Source organism: Corapipo altera, unplaced genomic scaffold (assembly GCF_003945725.1).
Source record: "Corapipo altera isolate COAL_440 unplaced genomic scaffold, ASM394572v1 349, whole genome shotgun sequence".
Classification (NCBI taxonomy): Eukaryota; Metazoa; Chordata; class Aves; order Passeriformes; family Pipridae; genus Corapipo; species Corapipo altera.
In genome coordinates this window covers 425,165-445,933 of record NW_020884997.1, presented here as the reverse complement: position 1 = coordinate 445,933, position 20,769 = coordinate 425,165, and the positions used below count along the sequence as shown (strand labels likewise).

Sequence of the window (20,769 nt, the reverse complement as noted above, 5' to 3'; positions counted from 1 at the left end):
CAGGAGCCCCTCACCTCCCCCAGGAGCCCCTCACCTCCCCCCAGGAGCCCACCACCCAGGTGGTGCAGGGCTGTGTGTTGCAGGGCCGGGTCGTGTTGGGCCGCGACGTCTCCTCGCAGCGCCCGAGCTCCGGACACGTCACCAGCCGCTCCTGCTCCCCTCCACCACACGACTCCGAGCACTGCCGGGACACAAACCACGGAATGCACCGTCAGGATCCCAGGGCTGGAGCCCCTCTGCTCTGGGGGCTGGCTGGGAGAGCTGGGGGGGTTCAACTGGAGAAGAGAAGGCTCCAGGGAGACCTGAGAGCCCCTTCCAGGGCCTAGAGGGGCTCCAGGAGAGCTGGAGAGGGACTTAGGACAAGGACCTGAAGGGACAGGACAAGGGGGAATGGCTTTCAGGGTTAGATGGGATATTGGGAAGGAATTTTTCTCCGTGAGGGTGGGGAGGCCCTGGCACAGGTTGCCCAGAGAAGCTGTGGCTGCCCCATCCCTGGAAGTCCTCAGGAAGTGTCCCAGGCCAGGTTGGACGGGGCTTGGAGCAACCTGGGCCAGTGGAAGGTGTCCCTGCCCATGGCAGGGGGCGGAAGTTGCTCAGCCCCCTCCCCAGCCCCTACCTCTCTCCAGGAGGACGTGTACCAGTCCAGGCAGGGCGGGCTGTGGCAGGGCAGCTGTGCTGGGGGTTTGTGCAGCACGGCCTGGCAGTGGAAGGGCCGCAGCAGCCGCTGGTCCCTGGTGTCGACACAGTGAACATCCCGAACCTTCGTCCCCTCACCACAGTTCTTGGAGCACTGGGAAAGGACACGAGCATCACGCTGGGGAAGGGCCAGGCTGTCCAGGAGCCCACCCAACCTGACCTTTCAAGCCACTTTTATCTAGCTTTTGCAAATCCCTGGCCCAAGAGCAGGAAAAATGGAAATACTGTGGGATGAAGAAGTTTAAACTCTGCGGCAAGAGCAAACCCTCACCCTCTGCCTTCGTGAGCCATGGGGCAAGAGCCCACCCCGAGAGCAGGGGTGACCCCACACCTGCCTTGCCCTGAGGGGTTTTTGGGACCCTCCCTCCCCATGTACCTTGCTCCAGTTGCCCACACGCCACGAGGAGCAGGGTCTGAGGGAGCATCTCCGGGCAGGGACGGGTCTGTCGGCCGAGGCACAGCCGTCGTCGCTGCCGCTGCTGCAGCGCACGCTCCTCCAGATCGCACCCACACCACACGTGGCTGAGCACTGCAACACAGGGCAACCTGCTCCTCTGCCACCCCACACCCACACCCCGGGGCTGCCTCTGGCTGAGGGTGGAGCAGAGTAGCCGGGCAGAAAGGCCCCTGTGGACTCAGCTCCTCCACGGGCAGTGGGAGCAGTGCTGGTTAAACTGGGCTGGGGGGTGATGTGGGAAGAGGAGCTTTCCTGAAGGCTGCTCCTCTCTGAGCAGTCCCACGCCAGGGTGGAAAACCCTCCCCCATACCCCATCCCATGTTAGTGGGACTCAACACATACCTCACTCCAGTTCCCAACTTCCCAGCTGGGCATGGCAGCGGCTGCCGTGGTGGTCGATGGTGGAAGCAAAGCCTCCTCCTCCTCCATCCTCTTCTCCCATAGTGGTGGGGGAGCAGGGGAGGGCTGGGACCACTTGTGCCCCCTGTCACTGAAGGCAAATGTCCCTGGGGGTGCCCAGGGTTGCCCTGGCACGGTGATGCTGAGTGGGGTCCCATGAGAGGTCTGTTCAGCACGGGGCAATGCCGGCTCCGGGGGCTGGGACATCCCCAGGATCCACCATTCCCAGGGGGCCTGGGAGGGGGATGCTCCTGCTGGGTGTGCAGCTGGGCTGTGAGCTGGGGCCGTGGGCATGGCTGGTGCCAGGGCATCCCGCTGGGTGAGGCCACTGGAGCTGAGCTGGGTGGCTGGTCCAGGCACAGCGGAGGACAAAGACACTGCTGTGGGAAGGGCTGTAGTGGCCACCCAGGGGGCTGAGCTCAGGGATGTGGGGGTGTGGAGCTCTGGCTGGTGCCCTGCCTGCCCCGTGGGACCTCCGACAGCACCCACAGGAGAGGGACTCACAGCAGGATGGGTGCTGCCAGCACTCCATCCCATCTCCCACCCCGGTCCCTGCAGGGTGGGGAAGGAAAGATCTGCCCTCTCTGTCCCACGGGGATGCTCATCATTACCATCTGCTGGCACTGCCTGTGTGCCCACCACCCGCCCCGGCACTTCTGCCCCCCTGTCCTGCTCCATGGTGTCACCAGTAGTGTCACCAGGGGGGTCAAGACCCATTTCCCTGGAGTCCTCGAGGCCTGTCCCCGCAGACCCGGCCCTGTCGTGCCCCTCCCTGCCAGGGTGACCTGGCCCCGCTGTGCCCACTGTGCCTGCACGGCCCTCGAGGCTCCCGGGCACTCCGGGAATGTCGGATACCTCCATCCCGGCACTGCCCCGGGCTGTGGGCAGTGGAGGGGGAGGATCAGCTGGGTGGGGACCCCAGGGACTGAGGCCATGGGCTGGAGCATCCTGCACAGGACCTGTCCTTGTCAGCACAGCTCCGTGGGGCTCATCCGGGGCCGGGTGGCCGTGGCTGGTGGCAGAGCTGTGACTCATGGTGTGCTGGGTGGGTGCGTGGTCCTCAGAACGGGGCACCGGCACTGTGCCCTCCTCCTCACCCAGGAACCCAGGGATGGTGTATTTGGGAGTGGCTGATCCTGCATCCTCGGGGACCACGCTCAGGAAGTCATTCCTGGCTAAATCCCCAGGCTCCATCTCCCCCTCATCCACAGGAGCAGAGGCTTTGGTGCCCAGATGGTGCTCTCTCTCTCCTCCCAGCTCGGTGGTGAGCAGGACATCAGTGGGCATCTCCCAGGGCCCCTCCACGTCGTTGTTGCTCAGCTCTGGCTTTGCCTCCTCACCTTTAGTCTCCTTCTCTGTGAAGGGATAGTAAGACAGATCCTCGTGGAAGTTGATAAAATTATAATCATAGTAAAAATCATCGACAAAGACGTTTCCCTTCCCGGCTGGGAAGTCCTCCTCAGGGATGACATTGACATCGTTGGACTCGGGAATGTTTGGGATGAGGGGGTTAAATTTAGCAATGTGGTTGCTGGGGACGTGATGGATCTCATTGAATATCTCCCTGCTGGAGGAGCCGCTGCCAGACCAGTCTGCGTTGGCAGTGTCCGTGTTGGCAGTGTCCGTGTTGGCAGTGTCCGTGTCCCGCTGGCACGGGGGTCGGGAGCAGGGAGTGTCCCGCTGGCACGGGGGCCGGGAGCAGGGAGCCTCCAGGTGGGGCCTCTGCGCGGGGTCACAGGCGGCCCCCGAGCTGTTGCTGCAGTGAACAGGGCGCCACTGGGTCCCATTGCCACACGTCACCGAGCACTGGGGAGGGAAAAGAGAGGGAAACGTCAGGGATGGGGGCACGGGGGCTGCGGGGCGGCAGGAGGAGTGGGGATGGGGAGGGGGTTGGCAGCAGCGCCCGTGCCCCTCACCAGAGCCCCCCTCTGAGATGCCAAAGGGGGTGCTTTGTTGTCCCATGTGCACGATGCTTTGGGCATGGGGGCTCCACGTTGCTCTGCCACGCTCCCACCACCCACCCGGGTCCCCAGGCGTCTCCTGTGCCATTCCCACTGGTGGCAGGGGGTCCCTTGCACCAGGAGTTGGGAGCAGGGAGGACTGGTCCCACTGGTAAGCAGGGTATTGCTGCCCAAATCAAATTCTGATCCTGTTAGAGACCGTCCCTAGCAGGGCTGGTGTTGAGGGGTACTTTGCTCAGGGTGATCCTTGACCTGCACTCCAGCCAGAAACAGTTTTCCTGGGAGATGGGCACTGGGAGGGGCACTGGATAAGATGATCTAATAGGTCTTTCTTATGACCTATTGCCATGAATTGCATCTCTTCTTCTGGAAAAGCATTTTTTGAAGCAGGGAATAACAACATGGGTGTTGTCTGAGTAGGGAAAAGGCAAAGGTCGGGAAGGAGCTCTGTTGGGGACACCTCGGCCCCACCATAATGGGCTCTTTCAGATGGGTCAGTAAAAAGAAACCAAGAGGCTGGAAAGATCAGCAGCATTTTCTGCTGCATTTGGGCCTTGGAGCAACCTGGACTTGGGAAAGGTGTCCCTGCTTATGGCAGGGGGTTGGTATGAGATGAACTTTAAGGTCCCTTCCCACCCAAACCATTCCAGGATTCTCTGATAACACCACGTGGCCACCACAGGCATTTCCACCAGCTGGAATAAAACATTACCCCACACCAACATCTGTGAGAGGGCTGCAAGGAGGCTGCTTCCCCCCCTGGGATGGCACTGCCAATCCAGGGAAAACACATCAACTCCCACAAAGCTAAAATTTCCCAGCAAAGGCCTCTGGCTCCATCCAGGAGATAAACTCCAGGTACGGCAGCGCTTGCAGGGGGGAAGCAGGGGGGTTATTTGCCAAGGCTGGGTTATCAGGGAAGCCTCTGGGACACAGATAGGGAATGAGGGCTGGTAGGAGCCTCGTGGAGGAACACACAGAGCTCACAGGAGGGCTCAGCCTTGAGCAGGAGCCACCACAGCCAGCTGGGTCATGCTCCTGCCAGGAGAGAGACGCTCCCCCTTGGGAACTAATGGACAACAAATCATCCTTCTGACTGCACCAACTTCCTTGGGAAGTCCATAAAGCTGGATGTGCACTGCTTTAGGGTCCTTCTGAAGGCACTAAGTCCTGGTGTTTAAGCAGTTTGCTGGGCTACCCAAACCCCAGAGAACCCCTTTGGTGCTGGGTGCTCTGGTGCTGCACAGGCACACGCGATCCCGGGGTCTGCACGGACAGAACCAGCCCCAACCCCTGCTGGGAACTGCTGCCAGAAGGACCACACTCCTGGGAAACTTCAAAGCCCTTCTCATTCCCCTACTTACAGTGGTGGTGGAAACAGAGAAAAAAAGATAGCTCTTGCTTTAAATTAAAGGACAGGAAAATGACAGAATCCCAAAATCCTGAGCACTTTTCTCCTGAGCTCACAGATCTGTCCATGCCAACACCACAGAGGACAACTGTGAGGGCTGGGGCTGGCCCTGCCCAGCACTGACCCACCACCAAGCCATGATTTTCCCGTTAAACCATTGCATCCACCTCTCTCAGCCCTTAATTTTGGCTTTTGTGGGCCCCTAGAAAAATATTTCTAACTCCCTCTCTCATTTAGCCTTCAAATTCTCTGTTCGCCTTCGATCCTGGTTGTTCCTTAGCAACAAGCCCCATTCCCAGGCTCTCTGCTTTCTCTCCTGATATTTGCCTTCATGCTGAACACTTTTTGGAATGCCTGCTTAAATTAGGAGTTATCATTTTCTGGTTGAAACCCTCAACCTGTGGTTAAGCTCATCCACAGAAATACAAAAATAAATCAAGGTTATACAGAGTATGACCGTAAATCACATCATGAAATGGTTTCTGCTGGAAGGGACCTTAAAGATCATCCAGTTCCATCCCCTGCCATGGGCAGGGACACCTCCCACCAGAGCAGTGCTCCAAGCCCCATCCAGCTGAAAACCTCTTGTTTCTGCCCTCCTTGCCCAGGGAGCGTGGCTGTCACCCTGAGGGAGCAGCAAGGCTCAGAGGTGGGCACAGTTAAATAGCCCAGTACTCCTTCCTCACTCTGAGACCTCTCCACGGGAGCTGGTGAGCCCACACAGGCACATCCATGGGTTTTCCCTGTGAGCAGGAGGCACACCCATCACTGAGGGTGTCTGGGGGCACCTTGTCCCCAGCTCCCACCAGCTCTGCCAGACACTGGGACCTCCCCAACGCTCCTCCTCACCTCAGACCAGTTCCCCACGGCCCACTGGGAGGGACAGGGCACGTCCTGGTGACAGGGCGCGGTGGCATCGGGCTTGGGGAGGTGCTGGCAGGCTGCAGGCTGCAGGGCCCTCTGCTCGTCCAGCCCCACGCTCTGGATGCACAGCACTGTCCTCTTCATCAGCCCCGAGCTGCCACACGAGGCCGAGCACTGCTGCCACTCCCCGACCCACCACCTGCACAGGGACAGGGAGGGGAAAGGAAAGGGGAGAGGGAAAGGTCTCAGCCAGAGCCAGCACCCACGTGCTGGGTTCCACCCTGTGGCCCATCCCGTGGGGCTGTGTGGGAATGAGGATCCCAACTGCAGCCCAAGGTCAGGGAGCTCAGATGGAGGGTCAGGGATGGGTCAGTCCCCGAGTTGTGCCAGGGATGGTTCTGTGCACAGAGAGGAACATCCTGCCAGGATGGGACCTGCTATGCAGCTTGTAGCCTGAGGACAAGCAACACCCTGCAGCCGTCAGGCAACCCCGGGGATGCTCTCATGGGCCAAACACAGGGTCTGGGATCCATCGCTGTGGATGAGGGAGAGGAGAGGTGTGAAGAGCTGCACACATCCTGGGGCAATCTGGCACGGCAGTGACCGAGGTCCCCCCACTCTGGTCACCCCCCAGGGCTGTTGGGCACTAAGGATGAGCTGAGGAGGGGTGGGAAGGCGAGGGTCAGACCTGGCCGGGCAGGGCTCCTCGCTGCAGGGGCGCTGCTGGTCGTCGGGGCGGGTGAGTGCGTCGCAGAACCGCTCCTCCACGATGCCAGCCAGCTTCTCCACACAGTGCACCACCTGCCGCTGCACCCCTGCGGGCATGGACACGGGCACGGGCTCTGCAGGGGCTTGGGAAACCAAACCACCCACACAGGCACCGGCTCGGCTTTGGAAACCACACCAAACCACCCAGCACCCTCTACCAGCAGGTGACAAGAGGCCCTTGGTAAGTCTGAGCCACCAAAACAGGGGAAAGGAAAGGAAACCACCACTTGAAGCTTCAGACCCAAATCTGCTGAGGTTCCAGTGCCCTCGCAGAGCCCCGTGGCACCAGTGCAGCTGGGGCAGGAGGGGTGACTGTGGAGGTGCTGCACCGGCCTGGCAGCGCTGCCCAGAGCCCCATCCAGCCTGTGTGCACGGGGGATTTTGGGGGCTGTGTTTGGAGGGAGCCAACAGGCAGCACTCAGCTGTGCTGGCAGCCCTGCCCCACCACAGCTCTGGGACAAATCTCTGGCTGAAACCTCGTGTCCTCGAAGCACTCGGGGGTGATGTTTTTAGGGGTGACCTCACCACGCTGCCTCGCTCCAGCTTTTGGCCCCGTTTTTGTAACACATACTTGACCTGTGCCTCGGAGAGCTGTCACCGACCCGCTGCCACCAGCTGAGACTGACAGAGCCCTGCTGAGGCTGCTGAGCTGGACTCTGGCTCAAGCACTTGGGAGCTTACAGGCTCCTGGGCCTGACCAGAGGCTCACCCTGAGCTCTCCCAAATCCATGTCTCAGCTCACTCCATCATCCAGCCCAGGGAGAGAGGCTCAGCCCTCCTCCAGCTGCTCGCCCTCACCCAACTCCTGCCAGATTCACTCCTGTATTTCCCTTCTGTTCTGGAAGCCAAGCACTCAAATCGTGCAAAGCAAAGCTGGTTTCAAATAAAAGCCATCTCCTGGCACTCTGTGCTACCTAGAAAGCACGAGTGTCCTTGAATTCCCCTTTCTTCCAGTGCCAGCCGCTCTCAAGGAAGTGCTTGCTCCCCCTGGCAGTGTGCCAAGAACATCCCATTCCATCAGCTGCCCCAAAAGCTGCCCGGGGACCCTGGTGGTGCAGCGGGGCAGGATGGAGGGAAGCAAGTGTCTGACACATGGAGCCACAGCAGGCACCTTCCCGTGTGCTCTCTGTAAAACCCTGGACGTGCTCCCCCATGCAGAGGCCCAGCCAGGCGGGACACCAGCCCTTCCACACCCCCGGATTTCTCTAAAGCTCTTTTGTCTCCCTCCCGACGCCGAGGAAGGCCGGGCGGTAACAGGACACCCCCGGCGGTAACAGGACACCGAGCTGGGAGCAAAGCGCTGATAAAGCGCCGGGTCCGGTGAGCGCCGCGGGGACAGCGGAGCCGTGACCTCGGCAGATGGCCCTTTTATTTCCCCCCTAAGAACCCCTGAAACCAAAGACCCAGGAATTCCTAAGGCGTCCCTGGGGATGCTCCACCTGCTCCAGCTGCCACTCGGCGGGGCCGGGCCGGGTGCCCCGCGGGGTCTGCACTCACCGGTGCCACACGTGGCCGTGCAGGTGGTCCAGGAGCCGAAGCGCCACAGGAACTCGGGCTGCTCGATCTCGTTCTCGCTGTCGGCCGGGCGCTGGATCGTGTACTGGTACCGCACCCCGGGGTTGGTCTCCTGGAACAGCAGCTGGGGGGACAGGGGCCGGTCAGGGCAGGGGGTGGCATCACACCCCGGCGGCTCCTCCGGGGAGAACGACCTGCCCAGCATGGCCAGAAGTGTTCAAGGCCAGGTTGGACAGGGCTTGGAGAAACCTGGTCTAAGGGAAGATGGCCCTGCCTGGAGGAATTCCCTAAATTGCTGGGAACAGGCTCCCGCTGCTCCTGCAGTTGACACAAGTCCTGACAAAGCCCCTCCTGCACCCACGCTGGAGAGGGCCGGGAGTTTATCCCTGTTTTTCTTAGCCTAAGCACTCCCATTATTGCCAAAGCTTTGTTGTTCTTGGAGCTTTGGCGGAAGCCAGGGCGTCTTTCCAAAACCTCTCCATGAATATTGAAACACTCTTGTCCAAAGGTTTTAATTAGGCTACGAATCCCAGAAAGTGATTCGCGGGTGCCGAGTCCGCCAGCGTTCCCATTAACAGCAGCTCTTGGAGGCAGCGAGCCCAGGATCCTGCTGCTCAGCCACTGAGGAAGGAAAGGGTTAGGGAAGGAGATGTTTGGGCTGCTCAGGGAGGCTGAGCTCCAGGAGAGCCTGTGCAAAGGGGCTGGTGCTCCGGAGAGTGTGTTGGGATGAGCCACGACCACCGGGCAGGGGAGGGTCCTGGGGGTCCATGGGATGCAGCCCCGTGGCCATTGCTGCCCCTGCACCACACCTGGCACCACGAGGGGTTTCAGCCTGGAGCTGGCTGTGCCATCCTCTGTGGGGTGATTCCCACTGGCTTCTCCAGAGCAAAGCTTGGCCTCACGGGCACAAGGATATTGACTCCCAACAGCTTTGTGTTAACTGGCAGATCCCTCACCCCTGACCAGCCCAGCCAGAAGCACCAAGGGCTCTTCCCCTGCTCTTGATAAGATATGGGAAGGGCCTCAGGAAACGGCTCTTTCTCCTCACGCTCCCTCTCCCGTGTAAATATTTTGAGGAAGGCGGGAAGGGGACGAGGCTCAGCTGGAAGTGCTGTGGGCTGGAAGCGCTCGCCGGGCCGGTGGCGTGTGCTTGGCTGCTCCAGTGTTGGCTCCCAGAGAAACACACTCAGCCAGGAGATGCAGAGCCCCACCCCCTGGATGCAGGGAAGTGCTGTGATGGACCGTGGCAGCTCAGCCCTGCCCAGGAAGGCAGGAGATCCGGGGGCTCTGTCCCCCCATCCTCCCTGCTGCGTGTCCCATCGTACCTGGATCCACACGGGCTCCACGGTGGGCCCTGGAGAGGTGAGATTCTCCCAGTTCCCCGTCCTCTTGTAGGTGAAGGTGGTCCCTGCCACCCTGTAGTCCCCGTTCCACTGGATGGTCCAGCCACCATTCAGGAAATACTTCTCCGGGTCCTCGCTCCGCAGCGCCAGGAAATTCCCGGCTTCTGCGACTTCTTCAATCCGGATCTCCCGGGCTCCCACAGGGATAATCCCAATATCAACATAGCCTGGGAATGGAAACAAGTGTTGGTCTTGGGGGAGACGTGGCAGAGACAATTTGTGCCCTTGGGTGGATGAGTGTCCCCTGGGTGGGTGTTGTGTCTCCCGAGTGGGTAAAGTGTCCCCTCTGTGGGTGCTACTGTCTCCTGGGTGGGGGCCAGTGTCCACTGAGTGCCAGCATCATGCCAATCCTTACATCTCTGTAAGGCACCCATGGGCACCAGACCCCACCTTGCACTGAGCCCAGCTGCATTCCCTGCTGTCTTAACCCAAAAAACCTGACAAGCTGGGATTAAAAGCTTCCCTGGGCATCAGCAGCAGCAGCAGCAGCAGCAGCAAGCCTGGCTCTGCATGGACCAGGCACTCAGTGTTTTGGGGACAGTGCTGTGCCCTTACCCAGCCCCTCGCTGTCCTCGAAGGTCTTGTGGACGGTGTGGCAGGTGGAGCCGTCCCCGTGGCAGACCCCGCACCGATCCTCCACCGCGTGCGAGTCGATCTCGTAGTCACAGCCCACGTTCTGCAAGGGACCCCCGTCAGCCCCAGGGCTGGGAATGCCCCCAGCTCCTCTCCCACCCCTGCGAGTCCCAGGGCACGTGGCCATGAGCTCTAATGCCTCCCACGTGGGACTCTGCCCTGCAGACCACAGATCCCCACCCACTCCCTCATTTAACAGAAATCCGATGTCTTCACGTGTGCTTATTCCATCCCAAACCCTGGGACAGTTTCCCTAGGCAAACAGATAAAGGGATCAGTTCACTGCGACTAAAGGCAGCTGGAGGACCCAGGGCACAGCTTGGCAAAGCCTCCCCAGCCACACCAGGATCTCCCAGATCATTCGCAGCATCAACTGCACCATCTCCAACGGATTCGTAGAATCCTGGAGTGGTTTGGGTTGCAAGAGACATTAAAGACAATCCAGTTCCAACCCCCTGCCATGGGCAGGGACACCTTCCACTAGCCCAGGTTGCTCCAAGCCCTGTCCCACCTGGCCTGGGTTGTGCTCTAAGTCCTTGGGGCAGCACAGAGGCTGGAACACGTGTGCACGACACACCCCAAGGAAATCAGGAACGCTTTCCAAGTGGGGAACGACAAAAGGAACCAGCTCAGCACGGGAGGGAGGGGACGCTGGTTCCCCAAGGGATGGGTCACGTGTTATCCCATGCAGGGCCATCCTTGGGCTCACTCCCAGAGGAGCAGCACGGGACCCACCTTGCAGATGCCGTTGATGCACATGTCCCGGCTGGCGTCCCGCTCGTAGCACGGCGTCCCGTCCACCACCGCATCTCGCAGCTTCTCCGCAAAGTACTCGTGCTCCGGCCGGCAGTGCAGCTCACAGGGGTTAACTGGGGAACCCAACAGGCACACCCTAAGCCCCGGCAGCAGCGGGGGCAACACACCTCAACCCTGCGAGCCCAGGGATGTCAAACACTGCAGGCGAGTCTCGGGCACAAACAGCACTCGGACCCTCTGCGGGACCATGTTTGAGGGTTTCTGTGTTTGAGGTCTCTGCCCTCCACTCACTGTTGTTGGGCACTGGTGTCCACTTGTAGAGTTTCCCTTTGTAGAGCATGGGGTTGAACTGGCTGCACTGGACCTGGCGGAAGGAGGGCTTGTCCGGGGGGCACAGCCTGACGTTGCAAATCCGGAACCGCTTCCGCTCCCCCAGGCAGTAGCGGCCCCCGTACTTCGGCCTGTCCACGGGCAGGGAAAGGCAAATCAGAGACTTCAGAGTCATAGAATCCTGGGAGGCTTTGGGTTGGAAGGGACCTTAAAGCCCATCTTGTTCCACCCCCCTGCCATGGGCAGGGACACCTTCCACTATCCCAGGTTGCTCCAAGCTCCATCCAGCCTGGTGCCCGTCCTGCAGCTGCTCTGGAGGAGCTGCTCTCCATCCCACCCAGGATACCCCTCCAGCTCTGCTCCTCTACTGCCCAAGGGAACAGCAAAGCTGCCACTGGTCTTTTTAAACCAAAATGGAGTTGAAAAGCCACAAGAATTTTCTCTCAGGTTCCTGCCATGCTGCCTTTTCCTTTGGCCACACCACTCTCCATGGCCCATGTCCCCACAACCTCATGAAAATTCCTTCTCCAGGACACACTTTGCTGAAGAGAATGAAGTTAATGATTATTTTGGGGCTGTGTTTACATGCCCTGCCCTGAGGGAATGTCTGTGGGAGGAGGGGTGCCCAGCACACTCGTTTGCTCACTCCATCCCAAAGGCAAAGCTGGAGATTTACCTCCGGTGGCCAAAGCAAACAACTGCCCGGGAAATTCCGCTGCTTTCCCAGTGTTTGCTCTCCCGCCTGTCCACAGCTGTGTTTGGAACACTCCATAAACTACCACAGCACTTCTGCCACAGAGCTCATGTCAAACCAGACCTGGCTCTTGACCCGGGTCTGAGACAACACAGCACTTCCCTCCACAGCCCCACAGCACGTGCCAAACGTGCCCCAGGGAGAGGATGGGCAGAACACACGTCTGGGCACATCAGGAGCCCATTCCTGGGGCTGCCAGGGCTCCTCATGCCATGGAAAAGCGATTCCCCTGGATCACCACTCACAAAGCCCTTTTCCTCCCCGTCCCAGAGCACTCCAACTCCTGGGCAAGCCGGAGGATTGGGCTGAATCTTATGCCACAGCAATTTGGTGACCAAGGGGACATCTGGGGAGCAGATGGATCAGCCCAGAAATCATGGGATGGAGAAGGAGGCTCCTCTGGCACTGCCCGGATGCTTCCAGGCAGGAGCCAGCCCTGGCTCATGGAATGCAGTAGGCTGATAAACTGCAGCAGGATTTTCCAAAACAACTCTGAATCAGGCTCCAAGAATGCCTGGTTTGCTGTTCTGTCACTAAAGGACACTGGATGTGTTTTACATCTCTGAGTCTTTGCCCTTTGTTTGAGTCACTGCAACTGCTCCCTGCCTGCACAGACCGGGAATGACCCTGGGAGGGAGCCAGAGCAAACCCGGCCTCTCCAGAGGCTCCCGGCGGTCACCCCAGGAAATAAATGCCCTGAGTGTCTGAAAGCTCATCGTTCAGACCAATAACTGCACGCTGGCACAGCCTGGCTGTGTGACACAGCCGGGGTAGGACTGCACTGGACAGATGATGGCTCCTGGCTTTACAGGGAATAAGGAAGAGTTGGGTTCCTCTACTCTGGAGCTGAGCTGGGGGTGGGATTCACCTGGAGAAGAGAAGGCTCCAGAGAGACCTCAGAGCCCCTTCCAGGGCCTAAAGGGGCTCCAGGAGAGCTGGAGAGGGACTGGGGACAAGGGATGGAGGGACAGGACACAGGGAATGGCTTCCCACTTCCAGAGGGCAGGGTTAGAGGGGATATTGGGAAGGAATTCCCAATATGAGGCTATGAGGGTGGGGAGGCCCTGGCACAGGTTGTCCAGAGAAGCTGTGGGTGCCCCTGGATCCCTGGAAGTGTCCAAGGCCAGGCTGGATGGGGCTTGGAGCAACCTGGGACAGTGGAAGGTGTCCCTGCTCGTGGCAGGGGTGGGATGGGATGGGATGGGGTGGGCTGCACTCACGTGGGGGTGCTGCAGTGCCTCTCAGCACTCTGCACTCCGGCCCCGCAGCTCCGGGAACAGGCAGCCCAGGAGCTCCAGGAGCTCCAACCGCCGTCGATGGGCTCGGGCCGGTGACCCACAGGAACACACTCCCCGTTGAAGCACCACTGCAGAGGGACAGCAGAGAGAACAAGGCTAAGGATGCAGGAACTGCTGCCGAGTCTGAGAGCCCGGTGCAGGGCGCAGTGACACCCAGCACACACACTGTCCCGTGGAAATCCATGTTTTGCTTGCACAGGGGTGCCTGGGGTCAGCTGGGCTCTGCCAGAGCCTGGAGCACCTCAAACAATGGGAAATACAGAGATGCTGGGCTGTTTGGGACTTGTCTGAGGTAACGAACCCAAACCTCCACTGAGACTCCTCATTAAGGGGATTCTCAACCCAATCTCAGCCCAGAGGGAAGAGCCAGTGAGGCTCAGAGGTGGGGAAGATCCCAGGGATGAGCATGCACCACCACAGCAGACAGAGAGCAGAACGAGCCTGGTGCTCTCCTGCCATGGTCATTAACTGTTGGCTTCACCTTCCCAAGGATTTTTAAGCTTCCCTGCAGGAGGCCCCTCCTGGGAGCAGAGGGTGTTCAGACAGAGCATGGGCAGCAGGGTGAGCCTGTCCCTGTGCTGGAGCCTGTGAAGCTCCTCTGTGCAGGACAGGGGGTCCCTGAGGCCACAGAGGGGTCTGCTCCCCATTACCTTGTTGTCCCCACAGGCTGTGCCATCCACAGCCGCATCCAGCTTGGAATGACACGTGTTCCCCACCGTGCACCACAGCGTGTTGCAGACGCTCTGCAGGAAACAGGTTGTTCAGGACACGGTTATTGCCCAGCCAGCCCTCCAGCACAGATTTAACCCACAAGGAGAGGGTGGCCCCAGCAAAGCCCCCACCCCAGAGATCCCGGGAGCCCCTGCTCCGCGGGGGGATCCCAGCTTACATCCATGTCGTCGCAGAAGGTGGAGTAGGGGCCGTACTGCAGCCGGCACTGGTGGCCCACGTCGTACAGGACCCCCGGGGGCACCAGGGGGAAGTCCAGCACCTCCCGGGCTGGGGGGTCATCCAGGCACAGCCCCCAGCCCCGGCTGAAAGAGAGAGGGCAGAGCGGTGTCACCGGGGCACCGCGCACGGCTCCCGCAGCCTCCAGGGAGGAGCAACAGCTCATTAACGACCCGCCCCGGTGAGGAGCAATTAGAAATTGTCCCTGACAGGACCCCTGCTCTGCAACCAGCCCTGGAGCCGCTCCAGCGCTGACGGGCACGTGTGGGTACCTGATTTTGGGGGTGGGAGCCCCCCAGAGTGATCACCCCGCGTCCCCCGGGTTTGGCAGGACAGTGGGAAGGTGAAGGGACAAAGGCAGCGGCTTCTCCCTGCAGCCCCTGGGCTGGTGCCTCCCTCCGCTCCTGCTGCTTCTGCTACGATACTTCCCAAACATGCACGGACTTGTCACCAGTTCAGCCTTCAGTGTTGATTTAAACAAACCCGTTTCCAGCAAGGCAAAGCCTCTGGCGAGGCCGGGGCAGATTAGATTACTCGGGTTTGTTGTGATTGGGAACGGCTCTGAATTAACTGGAAACGAGATTCCTTTTTAACCCAAACCAGCAACACGGAAACAAGGGCTGGAAGCACGGGAGAGCTCCTGCTCTGGGGTGCTGGCAGAGCCACGGGGCGATGCCAGGCAGAACCAGCACCCCCTCCTCCCAGTTCCCATCCCACCCAGTGAATTCCATGCTGGACACCTGCAAACAGCTCACACGGCTGGAGACAGCCCCCTAAAGTCCCATGTATATCCTTACTGCAAAATACTTGTGTGTCCCTATTGGAAAATTCAGGAAACAGGTTGGTTTCAGCAGCCCAGAGGCTTGAGAGCCTCATTTCCAGATTCCCAACAGCAGGAGCATCCTGCCTCTCCCAGCCCGGTGGGAAGGGAAGGATGGCAGTGGGCAATGCAGGACTGAGCCCAGATGGATTGGGCATGGATTGGGCAGCTGGACACAGTGTCAGGGTGCAGCCTGTTCCAGGCACACAGGGGGCCACTGCATGCCACCCCCACAGGTATTTCCATTGAATCCCAGAATCCCAAAATGGTCTGGGTGGGAAGGGACCTTAAAGCCCATCCAGTGCCACCCCCTGCCATGGGCAGGGACACCTTCCACTAGCCCAGGTTGCCCCAAGCCCTGTCCAACCTGACCTTGGACACTTCCAGGGATCCAGGGGCAGCCACAGCTTCTCTGGGCAACCTGTGCCAGGGCCTCCCCCCCCTCCCAGGGAAGAATCATTCCCAATATCCCACCTAACCCTGCCCTGTGGCACTGGGAAGCCATTCCCCCTTGTCCTGTCTTCTTTTCCCTTTCCCTGTTTTCTTTATCTGCTGGTGGAAAACACTTGGAGTATTTTCTGTAAAAATGGAAGGAATGGTGTCTGTACTGGGAGAAGTCCAGGCTTAAGCACTTCATCCTGGTTGAGCCACATGTGTGACACTGGTGCTGCTGTGCCTGTTTGGGTCCCACACAGGGCCCCATGTTCCCCCCAGACTGCCTCAGCCCTCCTGTCCCCCTGAGCTGCTCAGGGCACTCCCTGTGCTCCCTGTCCAACCCGGGGGTGACTGGGATCTGCACCAGCTTTCCAGTGCTCTGGTCAGAACCCACTTCTTCATGAAATACTTCACGATCGTTCTACTGGTCTCTTCAATTGGCCAAAACACATCTGTAAGCCAGGAAAAGTTGGCCTGAGTTTCCCTCTGGCTTTGCAGGGATCTGCAGTAAATCCACTCCACAGGGAAACACGCAGGGGTCTGAGCTGCCTCTGCCTGTTCCAGCCCTTCCCTAACGAGCTGGATGATGGAGAGGATGGAAGGATGATTAAATCCCCATCTGTGAGCAGGCTGGGAGGATCTGCAGATACATTTGAGAGCGGGATTAAAATTCCAAAAGCTCTGAGAGAACTGGAGGAAGGGTCTAGAAAGAGCCAGGACAGAATTCAATAAAAACAAAGGCAAGGATTGGAGCAATTGGAGCTTGGGAAGAATCAGCTATACAACCAGGAGCTGGTGGAGCTGGCAGGAACAGCCAGCCCCAGGCTCTGGGAAGAGGAGGATGATGGAAGAAGAGCTCCAGCACTGTGGAAAGAGGGTGAAAAACTGGTTGTTTGATGTAGAGCAAAGACTGAAGGGAGAAGGGACAGACTGCAGCTGTGCCAGGGCTGCAGAAATGAAGGGAGGCTGCTCCAGCCATCCCAGGATCAGGGTGCAGGGAGGGCATCCATGAGACACCAGATCCTGTTTGACAAGGATGTTCCACCAGCTGGGCTGGGAAAGAGCTCGTGCCATGGTGAGGGGGGGGAACAAAGAGCCTTACAGCATCCTCCAGTGGGGAGAGGGGAAAATCCCACAACTGCTGCCTGTGCTGGCATCTCACATCAGCCTGAGCCAGGGATGGTCCTTCCCTGGGGACACCACTGCCACAGCAGGGAAGGGACCTCTTCCAGTGCCCCTGAGTGCCTGAGCAGACCCTGACCCAGGAGGGTCTCCAGCCCTGGCTGCCCTGCAGTGCCAGGAATCACTTGGAGATGCTTAAACACTCAGCAGTGCTTGTAAAATAATAATCTTCTGTACAAGAATAATAATCATCATCTGAGAGTGGCTTTTCTCCAAACGTGAGGCCTGTTCCAAGCACAGCCAGCAACCCCAGGTCAGCAGGGTCCCATTTTCTGGCTCACTCCTTCCTGTCCTCCTGCCAACACCACATCATAACAACTCATGTCTGTGCTGGCCCCTGGCCTCTCCCTGGCCTCAGGGATGTCACAGCCAGGGACAGATGCCTGCTGGCTTCCTTCTGAAGGAAGAACTGCCCCTTCTGGGGGGTAAAGAGACCAAAACCCAATCAGAGGAGCACCCAGCTGCTTTGTCTCTCCCCCATCCCAGCTCAGAGCAACCCAAGGTCATCACAAGCAGGAAATTCTAAATGCAAAAGTGAAGGTTAAAAGCAGAGGGCCAAGAGCACTCCAGATACAGAAAGGCTCCATTTCTCTGAAAGCCATAAATCAACAATAATTCCCCCTGCACGGGGCCAAGCCCACATGTCCCAGGCTGGGGTTTAGGAGCAGGAGTTCAGCCCTGGCAGCCTCCCCACCACAGAGCACCAGCCCCTCATCCAGCTCTCCAACTGCTGCTCCTCATTGTTTTCAAACCTTCCTGTAGCAAGGAAGGAAAATATTCCTCCAGTGCAAGTCACTGACAGACGTAAATCTCTGGGCTGTGTTCCTTGGAACTTCATAACAACAGCCTGAAAAATCAGTCCTGGGTGCTAAAAATAAACAAACCCGGGGAAGAATCTGGCTGTGTCTCATTTCCCCACGTGATGCCTCCTCAGGGTGACAACAACCAGCCCGTGCAGGGACTGCCGAGAGCATCGAGGAAACCTCTCTGGCTTTGCTTGGGCAACCACAGCCCCTGTGCCACCCAAACACTCCTGAGCCCCCTCCACAGCACGAGGGAGGCAGCCCAGGGAGATCATGGAATCATAGAATGGTTTGGGTTGGAAGGGACCTTAAAGCCCATCCAGTGCCACCCCCTGCCATGGGCAGGGTCACCTCCCACTAGCTCAGGTTGCTCCAAGCCCCATCCAACCTGGCCTTGGACACTCACAGGGACGGGGCAGCCACAGCTTCTCTGGGTAAAAGACCCCCAGGGGCTCTTAGACAGAAGCTCTTAGAGGTAAAAGCATCCCCCTGTGCCCTGGCCCCGAGCTCCCCCAGCATGCCCAGCGAGGAAGAAGAGGAGGAAGGACTTACTCGAGGAACCGTGTGATGTACTCGCGGCTGCAGCGGGACCAGGTGAGTGGGGACGTGTCATACAGGAGCTGTGGAGACATGATGAAAGGTCTTTTCCCAACTGGCTCACAGTCATTGCTGCTTCCATCATGCTGAATCCCAAAACTGTGTAAGAGCACAGTCCCACAGAGGGGAGATGAGCCACAGCCACCACAAACACGCAGCCGCCGCCTCCCGGCACCGCCACACCGGACACGGCCCCGGGGCAGCCCCGGGGACACGGGCAGGGACAGGGCATCCAGCACCATGGGGACATGGGCAGGGACAGGGCATCCAGCACCATGGGGACATGGGCAGGGACATGGGCAGGGACAGGGCATCCAGCACCAGGGACAGGGCAGGGACAGGGCATCCAGCACCATGGGGACATGGGCAGGGACAGGGGCAGGGGCCTGGCCCTGGGGGATGTTTTACTGATACCAAGGACACTGCCCCCAACTTTGTCCTATGCTTTTATTTCCCACTGACTACTCAGGAATATTGAACAAGATCATCTAATTAAACTTACTGGTGGGTGTTTTCCCCCACACAGATGTCTATTGGGAACTATGGTGTTCAAGTGATCTTGTCAAAATTTGATTGAAATCTGTTGCTGATTCTACAGACAGATCCTGTTTTAAAGCTGCTCCAAAGCCTTCCCAAACCAGCACAGGGTAATACATAAACACAATTTGTCCAGGTTGCCTTGGATTATATGGTTTTCATTAAACATGGGGCAACCAAAAACTAAACTCTGGAATGAAATCCTCGGGGGAGAAAGGAGGGGTTGCAGCAGTGAGGAACCACTGGGAACCTTCTCCCAACTTCCCCCCCGTGCCTTGTCCAGCCCTGACTGAGCAGCGCAGAGGAAGAGGAGGAGGAGGAAGCTGGTGGTACCTGTGTCCGAGCTCGTGGGCCACGGTGAAGGCCAGGGGCAGCCCCGTGTCCTCGTTGATGTTGCAGCTCCGGTGGGGTTGGCACATCCCCGCCACGTGGGACAGCCCCAGCGTCTCACAGGGCCTGTTCATGGCAGCACAGATGTCCTTCCTTGGGCGACAGGGACAGACAGACACAGAGCAGAGAGGGCGTTGGAAGGCGGCAGGACAGAGTGTGGGACACGGCCCAGACACACGGACAGCGGCCAGACAGAAGTGAGAATGGAGCCATCCAACAGCCTCCACAATGGAAACATTGACGACCTTTCCTTTCCCCTTTCCTCTCCCCGTATCCCCAGCTCATTATTGAGCCTGATTAATGGGAACTGCTGGCTGCGTTTATTCCCTTGTATAAATAAAACTGATGCTGGAATAATAAAGCAATTCCTATGGGGAAGCACAGCCCAGGGGTGCTGTGGTCCAGGGCGGCTCCAGCCACCCAGGAGGAACAACTCCATTAAGTACAAGGCCTGAAGCGCCTCATTTCTGCTACAAAGCAACTTCCCAGAGAAGATAAAGCTGTTGTGGGTTGTGAATCATCACCCAAACCACCACAACGCTGCCAAAAGCCAAGGCACGGCAGCCTGAAACCCTCAGAGCAGGGCTTGACTGTAAGGTATATAAACTTGGCCAGAGCCATGAATTCCTGTTTGCTCCATGGGAGGTCAGGGGCTTCCCAGAGGCTCCTCTGCCAAGCCCAGCCTCCAGGAAAAAAAGGAGAGTTAATCCCTGTGTACAACTCCTGGGAGGATCCAGCCGCTCTGGGGCTTGGCAAGAGGGCCACGGGGAAAACCTGGTTTGGAAACTTCAGCTGGAAACCTGAGTTTTGAGACCAGTTCATAGAATCACAGAGCCCTGGAATGGTTTGGGTTGGAAGGCACCTTAAAGCTCATCTCATTCCAGCCCCCTGCCATGGGCAGGGACACCTTCCACCGCAATTCCAGCCGCTAGGAGCCAGATATCTCCAGATTTCATGTTCCATATCTTAGGTGCAGGTGTCCAGGCAGGGCTCAGGTGTGGACAGTGAGGTTTCACCAGCTCCCCCCCGGGATGTTCCTCTGCCTGCCCCTCTACCTGCAGCCAGGGCAGGTTCTTCCTGACAGAGCAGCACCTACAGCAGCACATCAGGAGGACACGATACCTGGTGAGCAGGACAGCGACGTCGTGGTGCAGGGGATGGGAATCTCCTTTCACATTGATGCTCTTCTGCCACTTGCAAAAGCTTTTCAAGGTGTTGTCTGCATGGTGGGAGATCTTCAGGTCCTCCTGAAAGAGAAGAAGCCTGCTGTCATATCACTGCTGGAGCTGTTTGGGTTTTGGGGTGGAGAGGGGAGAGGTCTGATCTCAGACACATGGGAGTGGAATTGGCAGCGACTGCCATCCAGATGGAACTGCTCCATGTTTATAGGTTGTAGGCTGGGAGGGAAGAAAGTCCTTTTCCTGCTTTCTTTTCATCTGTGATTCAACCAAAACATGAAATCATCCAGTAATGGGGTTTAAGAAACACTGCAGGGAAATATCTCGTCCTGGCTGGGGGCGAGGGACACAGCTGGGAGCCCGTCTGAGTGGCCTCAGAGCCACCACTGCAGCTGGGACACGGCCACCCAACGACCCACAGCCCTCTGCTCCCACACCCATGCTGAGTTAGCACAAACCATCCTAAAAATCAGACTCAGCAGCTCCTCTGGCCACGCTGTCCCTGACTCCTCTGGCCAAGACGAGGGCACAAACACTGGATTCCTCTTACACAAACTCCTCCAGGCCGTGCAGACAGCACGGGAGGGAGCCTGGCTTTCCAGGCCAGCTCCCAGTGCATCCCAGCCTGGCTTTC

At 58.7% G+C, this 20,769-nt stretch overlaps 1 protein-coding gene across 1 annotated transcript in view; it reads right to left on the bottom strand.

Moving 5' to 3' along the window:
* Nucleotides 1-20,769, bottom strand: part of ADAMTS7 (ADAM metallopeptidase with thrombospondin type 1 motif 7) — a 35,800-nt gene that overhangs the window by 8,818 nt on the left and 6,213 nt on the right. Inside the window, exons 6-22 of the mRNA XM_027666695.1 lie at nucleotides 20,080-20,204; nucleotides 18,901-19,050; nucleotides 17,986-18,129; nucleotides 14,135-14,279; nucleotides 13,896-13,988; nucleotides 13,168-13,313; nucleotides 11,155-11,324; nucleotides 10,843-10,976; nucleotides 10,030-10,150; nucleotides 9,397-9,641; nucleotides 8,054-8,195; nucleotides 6,477-6,603; nucleotides 5,774-5,987; nucleotides 1,496-3,358; nucleotides 1,073-1,225; nucleotides 617-790; nucleotides 35-181 (exon numbers count right to left, since the gene is read on the bottom strand). Of these exons, the coding sequence (XP_027522496.1) occupies nucleotides 35-181; nucleotides 617-790; nucleotides 1,073-1,225; nucleotides 1,496-3,358; nucleotides 5,774-5,987; nucleotides 6,477-6,603; nucleotides 8,054-8,195; nucleotides 9,397-9,641; nucleotides 10,030-10,150; nucleotides 10,843-10,976; nucleotides 11,155-11,324; nucleotides 13,168-13,313; nucleotides 13,896-13,988; nucleotides 14,135-14,279; nucleotides 17,986-18,129; nucleotides 18,901-19,050; nucleotides 20,080-20,204 (4,293 nt within the window). The remainder of the gene's footprint in view (nucleotides 1-34; nucleotides 182-616; nucleotides 791-1,072; nucleotides 1,226-1,495; nucleotides 3,359-5,773; nucleotides 5,988-6,476; nucleotides 6,604-8,053; nucleotides 8,196-9,396; nucleotides 9,642-10,029; nucleotides 10,151-10,842; nucleotides 10,977-11,154; nucleotides 11,325-13,167; nucleotides 13,314-13,895; nucleotides 13,989-14,134; nucleotides 14,280-17,985; nucleotides 18,130-18,900; nucleotides 19,051-20,079; nucleotides 20,205-20,769) is intronic.